Source organism: Phaseolus vulgaris, chromosome 2, assembly GCF_051622355.1.
Source record: "Phaseolus vulgaris cultivar YP4 chromosome 2, ASM5162235v1, whole genome shotgun sequence".
Taxonomy (NCBI): Eukaryota; Viridiplantae; Streptophyta; class Magnoliopsida; order Fabales; family Fabaceae; genus Phaseolus; species Phaseolus vulgaris.
In genome coordinates, this window is record NC_143499.1 from 42,431,086 (window position 1) to 42,446,278 (window position 15,193).

Here is a 15,193-nt window from a genome sequence, read left to right on the forward strand (position 1 = left end):
ACTAACGTCAAGTAAAAGTACACACTTAGTCATATTGATTATCTTCAACCATCGAATATCGATTATTAACTTAAACATCAGATAATCTTTTACAAGAATTCCTCCTCTCACTAAAAACCAATAGTCAAACCTATTAAGTGTAAAAAAAATATATATATATTTGTGGACAAAACCTTTCTTACCCACATATATACGCTTATAAAATTGGGAATCATTTAAAAGAAAATAGAATTTTTTTTCTTGAAATGTAAGTTGTTTAAAAATTGGTGATATGAAAAGTTATGTCATAACTAACCTTGTGGTGTTAAATGGTGACTTTAGTAGTGTTTGTTTTTTTTTTTTTAGATTATTCTGTGGTGTTGCAAAGACACGTGATGATGGAGTTTTGCTCTCTACCACTTATCATAAAGTGGTGTCATGTGCAATGGTTAACAATTTCTATCTTCAAGGGTGTTGTTAATTATTAATGGATAAGAAATTAAGAACATATTTTTTTGTCTGTAATTTCAATATATACTTTATTTATTGATTTTAGGTATTTTTTAGACTAATGATGATAAAACAGAATAAAAATACATATTGATTGATTTTAATATATATTTGCTGCTTTTGTAAAACATTTTAAAAAGTGAGGTGATGTTTTTTGTGTGTGAAGGGAGAAAATAAAAGATAAAATCAGATAATTTTGTCCAGATGAGATTATTAATAACGTTTTATGCAAGGAAATTATTATTATAAAGATGTGAAAATGATGAAGAAGAAAAAGAAAGATAATGATGTAGTATAAATATATGGAGATGAAATGGGAGTAGGAGATTACAGAAGAGAGGTAAGTATAAAGGTAAAAAGATTGATGGATTAAGCTATAGTTCTGTAGAATATAGAACCTTTGCCTTGCAATTGTTTGCATCCCATTTTGCAGCCACTTTGACACTCTAACCTTATTGCATATTTAATGCGCATGCATATCTTCATGCATTTTCCCAAGCATGCAGAGAAGGATATCCTTCCGGTAAGAACTTGTTCAGCCCCATGAACCAATGTGATGCATAAAGCCAAGATCACCACCACACCTAACCATTTGTAAACCATTCTCTTTCGTTTCTTGGAATCTACCTTTAATTCAAACCCCCCCTTCCCTTCTATATATGTGGTCACAATCCATTCGTTGACTCTCCATTTTCTATAAATCTTCTATCCTTAATTACATACCACACCTTACACCACACTGATTCAACAAAAATAAATATTAAAATCTATAATTCTATCTCCTTTTTATATAATTTAAATAAAAACTTCCCTCCTATTTTGTAAAATTTAATTAATTAGTATGTTACGTCATAACTTGTTCGATTTCTTGGTGAGATGTCTCACATACGGGATATTTGGATATTTTTCGTAGGAATTCTCGAAAGACAGTCGCAAACCACTTCGTTTACTCGACTCGAGATTAGGAAGTTGTACTGTCATCTTAGCAGCTCGGTTTCTTGGTGATGTATTTGATATATAGGGTGTTCGGGTATTTCTTGTAGGAGTATCTTTTCAACCACCCATGACGTGAAATACAAATAGAAAGAGGAAATAAATAATTATGGACTTTTTGCTATGGACCTTAAAAGACACACATTTGTGTCTGGTCACACTTGCATTAGTATTTTTGGCAAATATTTCATACATCTTCTTATTTTTTTAATTTCAACAATACCCTTATAAGGACGTTGGAGAATGTGGCGGTTTCTTGTTATTTTTAAATAGTGATTATTTATGGTAGTTGGTGGCGAACAATAATAATTAAAATAAAATTTATAGTGTTTTTTTTTAATTGATGATTGTGTTTTTGTTCGTTTATTTTTTTTTATTTTTTTAAAAGTTTAAGAATAAAAAAAAAAGTTATGATGGACAAAAATAAGTACATGTTAGAATGAATCCTCTCGTATATTTTCTTTCAAATAATAAAATTGTTCTTTAAAAACTGCTAATAAAAAATGAAAATATTGTATTACTAGTGAAACGAAGATAAATAGATAAGTCTACCTGAAATTATGTAAAAAAAATAAAAGATTAAAATCGATTACGAATACTCTTGAAATAAAAGAGTATAATAAGTAATATTATTAGAATGTACAGTGTTTAATTAAAGTGCGACCATTGAGACTAGTCAACAACTCCATGGAAGAAACGTGAAGAATAAAGTGGGAGGATGAAATCCGAAGTTAGAGATTGGGTAGGTCAAATTGGGATGATGGTGGTGGATTGATTGTGATGGTGAGACTGAGTGAAAGGAAAGGGAATAATAACGATCGGAAATGGTGTGGAACAGCATGGTGGTGTTGGCGGTGGCACGTGCGTCAGCGGAAGCCTGGGAATGCATTGCGGAGCCTCTGAGCAGTGACCAGATTCTGGATCTGGTTTGCTGTTTCCCTCTGCATCAACTCGCTCTCTGTCTCTACTCCTTCTTCTGCGCTCCTCACTTCAATTATTCCTATTTCCCTTCTGATTCCGACGACGACGATGACGATGATGATTATTCTCGTTTCGACTACTACTACCAATCCTATTCCGACTCAACTCAATAGGTATTCCTTCTATTTCAATTTTCTTCCGCTTGTTTTCTTATTCGTTCTGTTTTATTCGTTCATTCACTCTCACGCAAACGCTATATCTGATTTCTCTACGCTGTGTTTGGATTAGAATTTTACCGGCGTTTATCTCGATTAGGCAAATGCTTGCTTCAAGATTTTGTGCAATTCGAATGTGTGTTTCTTCGTTTCATGAATTTCAAATTGCAATCTAGGGATACGCTTGGCTGTATTTCGATAATTGAAAATTAGACTCTGAAATTAGGATTATCATAAGACTAGGTATTTTACTTTCTCTCTAGTCTTTACGGTTTTATCTTTTTTTTTTTCGAGGAGAAGATAAAATACAAGAAAAACTTAGATGTGGTTTTTTATATGATTTTGGCATTATTTTTACTTTTTTTTCGGTAGTTTGCTAAGTAAAAGTCTGTGTTTAAGTTATCGAGGTGAACCGAACATAGAGATATTTCTGGATAAAATTATCCAAAATGAAAAAAATAAATAGAATCATAAGCTAAAATTAGTTGTGGTGAAATTGAGTTTGTTTCAAACTCGTTTATATAAAAACTAATTTTAATTTATGGAGAACTTTTTTTATTTCTCTTTGTGTAAGTATTTGTTATTTAGTCACACAGATCGTAATTTGGATTACAGAGCAATGCTAAAAACTCTTTAAAGGAATTGCATCTAAGTTTTGTTGAAAACAAACGAAAAAAGAAAAGGTAGAAGCTTTGTTGTTTGTTCATGAGGGAGGGGAATATGTAACTTTGATCCCAGGAAATATATTTTGGTTTTTTTTTTTATCAGCAAAAGAAAATATATTTTGTGCATTCAAATTTATCCAAAAATAGTTCTATTTGATGCACACCTACTTTTACTCTAATTCCATTATCAGGTGTGTGAAGGAGATGAAACTTATCATTGTAGAACGATGTTGAAATTAACAACTTTTATTGGAAAAGAGTGTAGTGTCATTTTATATTGAAGGTTTTTAGGTTAGCGTGTATGTTGTCTCTTCTTTCGGGGTGAGCTGTGCCTCTGAAAGATTTTAGTTTATAGTTTTTTGGAAGAGGGTTGGAGGCACAGTGTCCGGTTTGATCTGGGAAGCTTTCTCTTTGTGCCTGATGTTGTCAGTATGGTGCAAGATGAATCTTTCTATTATCCTCTCTGCCAGGAAGAATTTCTTCATGCCTAAGTTTGGCTCATTTTAGCATTTTTAAGATCCGTTGGCTAGATTTTATGTACTTTATTCAATTATGAAGCTCGAGTTAGCATAAGAATTTGATGCAAATGCATCAGCAATCCAGTGATTTATTCCTATTCTCAAATAAAGTCAATCCTTGTTCATCTATTGCCTTCTCAGAAAGATAGAATTTTTTAGTAAATTGCACTAGTAATCCAGTGACGGCATAAGATCTCTGACTTCCACTTTTCGAAAATTTTCATAGTGAATTGGTAGTTATCTTGAGTTCATTCCCTCAGAATAAGGGAATACCATTCCTGGAATCATTTCAATTGCCACGGTACATTTTCTTTAGATAACAACATCACTCACTACCACAGTCAGGACCACCACCACCGAGGCAACTTTCGGAATGATTATTTTCCTGACCATACCAAAGATAATAAGAGGAGTGAGAAGTGCATTCATTTTCTTTCCGTCAAAACCATTCCAGTGAACCAAAAGTTAGCTAATAGTTTCATATACAAATCCACAGAATACCATTTCCTTTATTGTATTGTCAATATTATCACAAGAGCTGCTGTTTTATGGTTGAAAATTTTATCAAATAGTCTGCAATGTGTGTTCGCCTTGTTGATTACTCAATAGATGTATGTTGTCGTGATTACTCCGGCAGTTAAGCGAAATTTTAGAAGTCAGAACTTTAGACATGCTAGAAATTGAGTTTATATATTACCATTGATTGTTCGATGAAAAGTTCTTTTGGGAATTTAGATTGTGAGAGATACAAGTAGGACTTTTGGTTGGTCGTACAAATTCTGAGATCATCTGCTGCAAGTTATCATCCTTAGACTTTTGATTGTGTCTCTACTGACCACGCTTTGTGCCCTTTGGATAGGAATTTGCCTGCTAATTATCTGTATGAAGTGATGTAATTAGACTTTGGGTGGTAAGACACGAGATCCTCAATTGCTGTCTCTGGTTTTCATTCAGTCCCTTGTGGTAATAGATGGTGAAATATTTTTCTTTTCTTTTCTTTTTCAGAATAAGATGACACCAAGGACTTTAGAAGTGTTCAAGCTGCCTCCATTGTATAAAAGCATATTTTACACTTAGATGATTGCAGTTGATTGATTCATCTCTTCACATTTTATACCCTTGTAAAGAGTGATTTGTGAGTGGTAAGATAATTTTAAGGTGCCCTTGAAATGGGTGTTGTGATATAAGTTCAAAACTGAACTTTGTTTAGTAAATATGTATACAGTATATACTTTTCTCATCACATATTCATGCTTCTTTCCTTTAGTATATCATATATAAGGCTCATCTGCTCACGAAGCTAAAGAATAAAATAAATATTATCACAATATTCATGTGCAGTATTCTTTACTGTGTTTGGTTCGAAGATATATATATATATATATAGCATTTAGTTGAAAAATTTGAATGGGAGGTAAAATGAGAGGACAAATGTTATTTTCTTCTTTGTAAATTTTATATTTTAGAATGGACATTTCAAAATAAAAAATTGTATTCCGGATTATAAATTTAAAAAACAATTTTTTATTTTTGGACTATATATTTCAAAATAAGTCGGCAGATTGCATACTCCTAAACCCTAAACTGAATCTGCAATATGAGAACAATATTGAATCTGGAATATGAGAACATATTGATAATTTACTTTCAGAAGAAGGTTGAGACACTCGATTATTTTGAATAGGCACCCAATTGTAAACAGGAAAACTAAATTATTCTTAATGAACTTGACATTAGGTTAGTGAGAGATTTGCACCCAATACACGCACCCAACGTTTTTCTCTTCTTCGTTTCTACAGTGAACCTTACGACGCAACACTCATTTTCGTCCGTCACAGCTACCGTTGCAGGCAGCACCGTCGTAGGGAGAGCAGGACCTCTTCGTTTCTACAGTGAACCTTACGACGCAACACTCATCTTCGTCCATCACAGCTACCGTTGCAGGCAGCACCGTCGTAGGCAAAGCAGGACCTCTGAGGCAGCGAAACCCAGGAATGAACTTCGGAGAAGGAAGCATCGTCGAAGAAGACAAGGTAAGTGCTGCGAATCTATTTATTCGGAATTCATGTATGCCTGCGGATATATTCATCTGGAACTCATTTGTGCCTACCGGATATATTTATCCAGAATTCAACTTTGGATAGCGGATATATTTATCCATAATTGATGGTTTGAGCTACAGATATTTTCATCCGTAGCACATTCCATACATTTTGGATATTTTCATCCGTAGCACATTCCATACATTTTGGATATTTTCATCCGGAGCACATTCCATGCCTTTTGGATATTTTTATCCGTAGCACATTCCATACATTTTGGATATTTTCATCTGTAGCACATTTCATGCCTTCCGGATATTTTCATCCGTAGCGCATTCCATGCATTCTGGATATTTTCATTCGTAACACATTTCATGCCTTTCGGATATTTTCATCCGTAGCACATTGCCTTCTGGATATCTTTATCCGTAGCACATTCACCATTCAATATTTTCAAAAGTGAAGAAGACATGGGCATAATAGGATTTTTAAAAAAAAAACGTCGGGTGCCAGTCACAATTGATCGGGTGCAAGAAGCAATTGCCTAAAGTTAATTGCATCTAGTAAAACAGTAAAATTTTTGGCTTCCATATATATATATTGCTTGATTTGTTCTGAATAAAAAAGATTCGGAATGTGCCCCTTTCAACCCCTTTAACTTTTTCTTTGAATCTCATGTGCCCCTCCCAACACATGACACACATTCGTTGGGGGATAAAAGGTTCTACAAACATCACTCTCTTGGCCTAATTGATTTGAGGAATGTAACCATTTCTTTTCATTGCACTTCCATCCAAGAATTTCGAGAGTGCTTACCAAACTATTGGTTTGCTACTTCAATGACAATTAGGCACATGGTTTCACAATTTTATTTTGTCTTTTCTAATGGTTTTTTATTAAAGTCCAAAACTTAATTCTTTAAATTTGTTTAGTTTAGTGGGTTTTAATCCATTAAAAACACCAAAATTATAGACTTTTGAATATGTATATTCGGAAGTATGATAGTGTCTTTCGGATAAAGATGTTCGTAGTTAAATAGTACAATTTCGGATGACAATGTCCGTAGACAAACATGACACTTCTGGATACCAATGTCCATTGGCAAAACTGACACTTTCGGATGTCAATATTCCATAGGCAAAACTGACACTTTCGGATGTCAATATCCATAGGCATGTGACTTTTGGATATTGATGTCCATAAGCAAATATGTCACTTTCGGATATTAATATCCATAAGCAAATTTGTGACAAGGGCAAAGTTGGGTTTAAAAAGTTACATCGGGTACAGGAAGCAGATCGGGTGCAGGAGGTAATTGCCTCATAATAATAGATTTGGAATTTCAAATTCTATAATGTGTGGGGTGCGGAATGCAATACCCTTAAGGCTAATATGTACAGTAATAGGCCCATTTATGTGTGTTATTGGACTCAGCCCAACAAATAGGTAACCCAAACTTCATTTTTTTATTGAGTGAGAACTGATCTAGCTTCTATATGTAAGATTTAGAAGATAATGTAAAAAAATGAAATAGAATAAAATAGTTTTACGTTATTGTCTAATTAAAAATTAGGTTTAATTATTCTTCCTTATATTAATTTATTTTCTCCAATTTAAAATTTTTATTAATAAAATATTTAATTAAATCTCTCAGTTTTAAAAGTATAAGCATAGAACTTTTTCAAGATTAAATGAAGTTCCTCCATTTTTAAAAATATAGTATAATAACTCTTTTATCCATTAAAACTGACGGGTTTTATAAATTGTCATTATATATCTCTCATTATCTAGTTATGCAAAAATTAAAACTGTTGATTAACAATTATGATTTATGATACTATTTGAAAGAAAAGTGACGACATTAATATTATTTTTATATAGCATTATACCCTTGGAATTTTTTAAATTGGTTTATTTTAAAAATAAAATAAGTAGTTTTTAGAACTAACTTTAAAAAAATAAAATATAATTATAATCTTCTTAAAAAGTCGAAACTTATAAATGGTGATCGCACTCTATGCTAAGTTTTTTCTTCTTACGTGTAATTTATACAAAACTTAGGAAACAATATTCTTCTTCCTTCCATAAAGTCTCTGTAATTCTAAACATAGACTTAATTTCATTTTATGTAACTGTTTTATTCAGGATTGTCCTATGAAATTACATATTGTTCAGCAATCTGCATTAATATTAGTAGTTTTAAATATTTTGTTGGTATTTTAAATTTTTGATAAATTTATTTCAGTTTTCTAAATTCAAAATTAATCTTTTGTAGTTTCTATTATTAAAAAAACTGTTTTGATTTTTCTCTCTAAACGTAACCAAAATAATACTTTAAAAAATATGATACGAAAATTGCCAATAAAATGACTTGCAATCTATTAATAATATAAGTAGATCTTTTAACGAAAAATGTATAAAGAAACTAAGATTAGTTCTTTTAAAATAACGTATACTAAAATATTAATACTTACATTTTAAATCAAGTGGTCAATACAGTGTGCTAAAAGGAAGTACAAAGCAAAAAATATATATATATATATATATATATATATATATATATATTAAAATAATGCACATACGGATTTTGCATTTCTAGATAAGTAGAGAGGACATTAAAACATATAAAGGTAAAAAGTTATAAAATGTGAAACGTTAATTATTTAATTTTAAAACTAATAGTTTTCTATGTTATTTTTTCTCTCTCTTGTTTTTTTAAGTTATTTTTTTATATTTTTCATCAAATATTTTATACTAGAAAAAAAATATTAGATTGGTCCTAATTGATTAGATCCACTTAGGATATGTTTTTTTCTTAACTTTATGTCCAAGTATTTTAGGTTTTCACATGTTTAACCAATTAAGAATGTTTTTTTTTAATTGGGCTTGTCTCATAATACTTTAGGGTTTCACATGTTTAACAAGGTGAAAATGTTTTCTTTTAATTGGTCTATTTTTTCATTAATTAATGTTTTGGTTGGTTATCTATATGGTATAACTTATAGTTATGAGGACTTTGAAAGTTTTTAAATTCTTTCTCCCAATTCCAATTTGGACTTGTTATTGATTGGAAAACAAACAATTGTAAATGTAAGGGTAGTTGCATTAATGATTAATGATGTTGTTTTAAAGTAATTGTATTTATTGAAATTGTAGTTAAAATAGACTTAAAAACCAAAAACAAAAATCATTTTTTTGAGGTGTGAGTGATTATTGTCTTATAAAAACTTATATGCGATGTATTGCACAAATTTTTTTATGATATAACATAAACTTCTTGAATAATACCGAGTACCAAAACAAGTAAATAAACTCCTATAGAATAAGAACTCATAACACTTAAATATTAGAAAGTAAAATAAAAGAATGAAGGGGTGAAAAAGAAAAGAGGAAGTCATGAGTGAGATGTGTTGAAGAGGCATAGGAGACCTCTTTTATAAAGGGAGAAGAAAACAATTGTCGTTGATCCATTCCCGATTTCAAAAGCGCATGAAATCCAGTTCCAACAAAGGAGATTCAAAAGACAGGATCTTGCATCGAAGATCCAACTCCAAGGGAGATCGAGACTTGTGGAAGAGGATCTCATGTCCATAAAACACTCCAAGAAAATCAGAACATGTGCAAAGAGGTTGCCAGAAAAGACGCAACAATGACAATCTACTTGCGATATCCACGTTCGATGTACAAACGTTCACATATAAAAGTGATATCTTTTGTCATATCTCTTCCGAAATTACAACAAAAATTGTATAAGAATAAATTTTCGTAAGTGTGTGATTTTAAATGAGGTAGTATGTTCTTTTGGACTCGTTTAAGATTTTCAAAATATAATAAGAAATTAATGGTATAGTTATTGTTTTGATTTATTTTAATAATTGGTATTGAGATTTTAGGTTTGTTTTGCAAAAAAAACATACATATTTTGGTTATGCAAGCAGAATTTAGAACTTTGGACCGTGCTACAAAAGTTGAGACATTAAGTGATAAAATTATGTTTTAGTGAACAATAGTTTGTGTTGATTATCTCTTTATTTTTTGACCCTCAAATTCGTTTAATAGTGAATCAATTTTCTTTCATTTTTTTGAAGTATCAATTAAGGAATGAGAGAAGACACTGAAGTGTTGAGATGTCATTCAAGATATATACTGTATTGCTTAAGTAAAGAATATATCGTCACTCGTATATTATATTATATTTTTTGCTAACATTAAAAATATGTTTGAGTAAGCTAATAATAATCAAGAAACAAATTTGTAAAATTTTGGAAGTAATAATCAAAGTGATATTTATCCTATGATTAATATATGTATAAAGAATAATGAGGAAATGTTTTATTAAAATTTTGTTATATGATATAAGTATGAAGTATTCAAATTTTGATCACAGTATTAGAAAGTAACTTTAAACTTAATAATAGTTTTTTTAAAACATTAAACTATTATTATGTGAAAAAAACTTGTAATATTTCATCAGATTTATGAGTGGAATATATGTATATATGTTTATTGTATTTATATGTTTAATTAAATCTTTTATTTTTATGGTTATCATCATGTTATTTATATATGTCACTCTATAAATTATTCATTTTAATTTATTTTTTAAATCCATTTTGTTATATTATTTTTATTTTTACTTTTTTATGAAAAATATCTGTTTTGGAGGTCAATGTTTCATCACGGTTTTGTCCTTAAAAGGTGTCTTAGTGAATTGGAGGAGAAATGAGTATATAGACTGTCTTTGGCCTCGACTCCTGAACGATATAAGACTATATTGGCGGTACCGAAACAAGTCCCTCAGTCGAGGTCTAAGGGGAGTGGCTTCCCCTTAGTTGAAGGGTTAAGGAACATTTCCGTTCCCACATACGACACCAATGTTCCAACCTCAAATTCAAAAGATAACATCGTTAGAGTCAATCACTACATCCAATGTATTGTCCGCTTTAGAAGTCGGTGTTCCGTCACAGTTTTGTCTTTAAAAGATGTCTCAGTAAGTTAAGGAAAAAAATGTAGAACTATATTTTGACCGCTCAAAATATTGATATATTTCTAAAATAAAATAATAACTCCATAAATCTTAAATTTAGTATAATATGTGAGAAGAGTATGACAATAGTTTATTAATGTTTTATTTAATTATTAAAAAATATATTTGTTAGCATATAATACTTTTTTTTATTCTTATAATCGAATATAATGATAATATACTTTAATAAAAAAAGTTTTACAAAGAATAGGTTTTAAAGTAGAGTAAGTATTGTCTCTGGTTGGTGGGGTGAGTCCCAAGACTTTGTTGACTATGAAATGCGAATGAATGGGTACCACCAATTACGCATTTCACACACCAAATCAATTCATCAATCCAAAACTTTCAAAAACTATTTCTTAACTTTATGTGCCTTTTCAACTTCAATCATACACCATTTCGGAAAAATAATCAACCATAAACTTTATGAGTAAATACTATTTTCTTTTTTGTTAATTCTCTAACATTTGACCTAGTTCTGACTATTAATATATCATTTCTCATACATCATGAAAAATATTATTTTAATATATAAGTCCAAGTTAATGTTAGCATTATAATTATTTTTTAATTTTGAAAAATGTTAATATGTGATTAATGGTAAGTCTCACAATAATTAAAAGTCAAAATTAAAAATAATAATATAAATATATATTACCAATTAAAATATAATATTGATCATATTTCTATCTAAAAGCTTATAAAATTCGTTCTTTTACTTCACTTTACCTTCTTTTTCTTTTGCTCAATATTCTTAAATTGTATAACATTTACAAACAAAATTTGATTTTTTTTAATAATTTTCGTTTAAAACCCCATAAGATTTATCACACACACAAATCTAGTCTATTAATGATGTAATTATCTTCTATTAATTAGAATGTCATTTGCTGAATCATTGAAGTAACTATAAACATAACATTATTTGCCTCTTAGGAGCATGTATCTACCAAAGTACACATTAAAATCTAGTAAAAAAAAATACCCATTTGTATATTTTGTTAGAGATCCCACGTCGATTAAAAATTAGAGCCTTTCATTATATATAAGTGAGTGCAAACCTCAACCCTATGAGTTGGTTTTATGGAATTGAGTTAGGCTTAAAGTCCATTTCGTAATACATTTCTTTCACAATATACTTCTTTATTTATTTAGCATTAACATTTTTGCTAAAAAAATATTTGAAAAACGATTTTTTATTTTATTCCAGTAACATTAATGCAAATAGCATAGATATGAAGAATAAAATGTCCACATCCTATGTGAAGAAGAAGAATATTGTTTTGGTTCATTCATTTCCAACCAAACCTACCATATTTGCTAATAATTAAGTTGTTCAAATGCTTTGCTACTTTCCAATATCTTCTAGTACAAATGCATTTTGTAATCATCATATAACCATCAACACACCATCATCATGATTCCTTATAAACCTTTTTTTGGGGTAAAAGAAAAACCATACTTTGCAAACTCAAAAAGATGGAAAAGTGTAGACCCCAAACAATTATTATGATCAAATTTTCCAGCTTATGCATTCCTAAACTTTTTCCATATGCCACATTCTTTTCTAAAACAATATTTCAATCCCACCTTCAAGCTTTTTCTAGGACCCTTTGAAAAAGTCTCCAACTTGGTTACCATTATAGAACCCTAAAAGCACAATAATTTTATAAAGTCGATTTTGTGTCAATACCTTTACGGCTTTGCTTTAATTCTTTTCTCTGTCTAATTTTTTTATTTCATTTTTCTTTACAATATTTGAAATATTTAAACAGTGTATGTTTTGTTTTTTTAAAGGGTTTTAATTAACTTAAGAATCCAACTTAAAACAATTCATTCATATTATAAGAAAATTATTAAATAAAAATTATTTTTTAAAAAATAATTAATTACTATATTAATTAAATTATAGATATTTTATAAACTAAAATAAAGAATCTGACATGTAAAATACTTTATAATATTAATAAAAAAAATTAAAATAGTTTCTAAATTGATATTTAATTATTATCCATCTAAATTAAAATTATTAACTATTTTATATTGTAAATTAGTCTCTATTAATTTTTTAAGATTAAAATCTAAAACATTAGTAAGTAAAATTTTGGTAATTAATTTAAATACAAATTTAAAAACTATTTTATAAAATTTTATTAATAAAAAAATTATATATTAATAATTTTTTTAATTTTTTGATTAATTATTTTTTGTCTTTAGATTTAATAATTTTTTTTAGTGTTTATTTCATGTTTTAATTTTAATATATAATCCAATCAAACTAGATTAAACTAGTTAAATCATATATTTAAAAGTTAATATCCACTGTATATTTGTATATTATGAGGTTTAATGATGAAATCATGTATGTATAATTGAATTTTCAAAAAAATAAACTAACAGAAATTATTAGTTCGAACTTTTCTTTCTTCTAAATTCGATCAAAATAGTCTGTAATGATTTTTTGTTTGTATAAATGTGGTTTTATATGAAGCAGTGTTGTGTCCTTTGGAGGAAACACCGACACTGACACAAGAACATGATATGTTTGTGCATTATAGGTGATGTTGAAAAATCAACATTTTGTATATATAGGTGTTCATGCACAATTTTATTATACAAAACAAACCATTTTCTCATTTATTCATCGAAAGGAACAATGATGATAAAGTTGTTTAAGCAAAAATATGAAAAGGAAAAAGAGGCTTAAAGAAGAAGAAAGAGAAATTTCTTATGTCATAGTTGTAAGAATCAAATGAAACGAAAGTTCCTTCTTATTAAATAATTGGGTACTTAATTTCACCGCTTAATCTGTCAAATTAAGTGTTTTTCAATCCACAAAACCTACATTTTTTAGGGGCCAGAAGGTTTTAAATTGACCTAATTTTTTCATTAATTAGGTTAGATTTTCACTAAATTAATTATTTCATTTAGTAATGCTATAGTTTTTAATTATATTTCATTACTATGGAAAATTCAAGATAGACAGAAGGTTCGAGAATATGACTATTGTTTGGTTCGTTCTATAATTCATGTGTTGGAGTTATGTATGAAAGGTTGCATTTTCTTTTGTATTTTGTATATTGCGTGATTAAAGAAATAAAAGATTGTACATGTAAGTATATATATATATATATATCCTTAATTTTATCGAGTCGAATTAGTGGTTGCTTAAATCGGATAAAAATTAGAGTATTTCATTATATAAAGTGAAGACAAACCTTATCTCATTAGCCGATTTTATAAGAATAAGTTAGGTTTAAAGTTCACTTTATAATACTAGTCACGTCAAATAATAAATAAAGATAAATGATAAATAATATGGTAACATCCTATAAATTAAAGTAATTTTCATAAATTTAGATACAAATCGAACTAATTCAAATCGAACTAATTCAAAATACCTTGAAATTTTATAATTTCTCATCAACAAGGTATGAGAATTTGAAGGATTAGGAGCAAGAATAACTCACTTATGATGAATTTGATAAGAAATAAAAACTAAAAAAGGGAAGAAGAAACAAAAGAGATGAAGTGAATAATACCGGTAAAAGTGTCAAGTAATAAAAAAAATGTAGACTTTACTTATTTTCTTCTTCACAAAATAATTAGGAAAACGAGGATACGTGTCATTAAATACAATATAATTATACTATATATAAGATTTTTCAGTTATAAATATAAACAATTTTTTCATAAGGACTTATAAAAAATAAAAAATAAATTAACATGTTAATAAGTTCAAGCTAATTTTTTATAAAAGTTATGTTTATAAGTTAAGATTACGAATGAATTATGGGTGTATGAGATGTGATAGTTATCATAAATTAAATATTTTTTTCAAACTTCATGTTAGACCTAATTAAAATTAATTCCCATATAAACTAATTTATACAAACTTTCTTTATTTAAACTCTGCACTCTTGACTTTGTTTTCGCTTGTGTATAAACTAATATTTTCAACTTATGTTTAGTACCATGATTTAAAAAATAAATCAAAGAATAAAAATGTGAATAAAATGTTTAATTTATTATACATTAAAGGATTTTAATAACAATAATGCAATATTCTCACACACCCATAGAAAACTTAGTTCGATTTTTTTTTTAAAATATGATTATTTATTTTTGTTGAAGCTTAGTTAGAAATTATTGACATAATTGAGAATTGTGATCTTTTAAAAGGTAAGTGAAACATGAAAAAATATATTTGTTGAGCCTCAAATTTCCAAGATAGTAACAATTTTATTCATGGAATAATCTTTCTACCAAATGTGGTTTTTTTATAAATGCAAAATAGAGATTAAATCTTGAAATACACATTTAA

The 15,193-nt window shown here is 28.6% G+C and overlaps 1 protein-coding gene across 3 annotated transcripts; it reads left to right on the plus strand.

Moving 5' to 3' along the window:
* The first annotated feature begins 2,134 nt into the window (after nucleotides 1-2,134).
* Nucleotides 2,135-6,241, plus strand: LOC137812228 (uncharacterized). 3 transcript variants are annotated; one of them, XR_011081242.2, is made up of 3 exons: nucleotides 2,137-2,576; nucleotides 4,661-4,711; nucleotides 4,807-5,044. XR_011081242.2 is itself a non-coding variant. In XM_090298890.1 (2 exons), exon 1 carries the CDS (start codon nucleotides 2,307-2,309, stop codon nucleotides 2,574-2,576), a length of 270 nt encoding a protein of 89 aa, XP_090155016.1. In that variant the 5' UTR covers nucleotides 2,135-2,306; the 3' UTR covers nucleotides 5,601-6,241. The 3 variants fall into 3 exon arrangements, 2 of the variants coding, with proteins under 2 accessions (XP_090155016.1, XP_090155015.1); XM_090298890.1 differs by lacking the exons at nucleotides 4,661-4,711; nucleotides 4,807-5,044 and adding an exon at nucleotides 5,601-6,241 and having other exon boundaries at nucleotides 2,135-2,576; XM_090298889.1 differs by lacking the exon at nucleotides 4,661-4,711 and having other exon boundaries at nucleotides 2,135-2,576.
* Nucleotides 6,242-15,193: the final 8,952 nt, after the last annotated feature.

Bases quoted from the DNA above. Each gene is read 5' to 3' on its own strand.
- LOC137812228 (XM_090298890.1), top strand. From the start codon at position 2,307: ATGGTGTGGAACAGCATGGTGGTGTTGGCGGTGGCACGTGCGTCAGCG.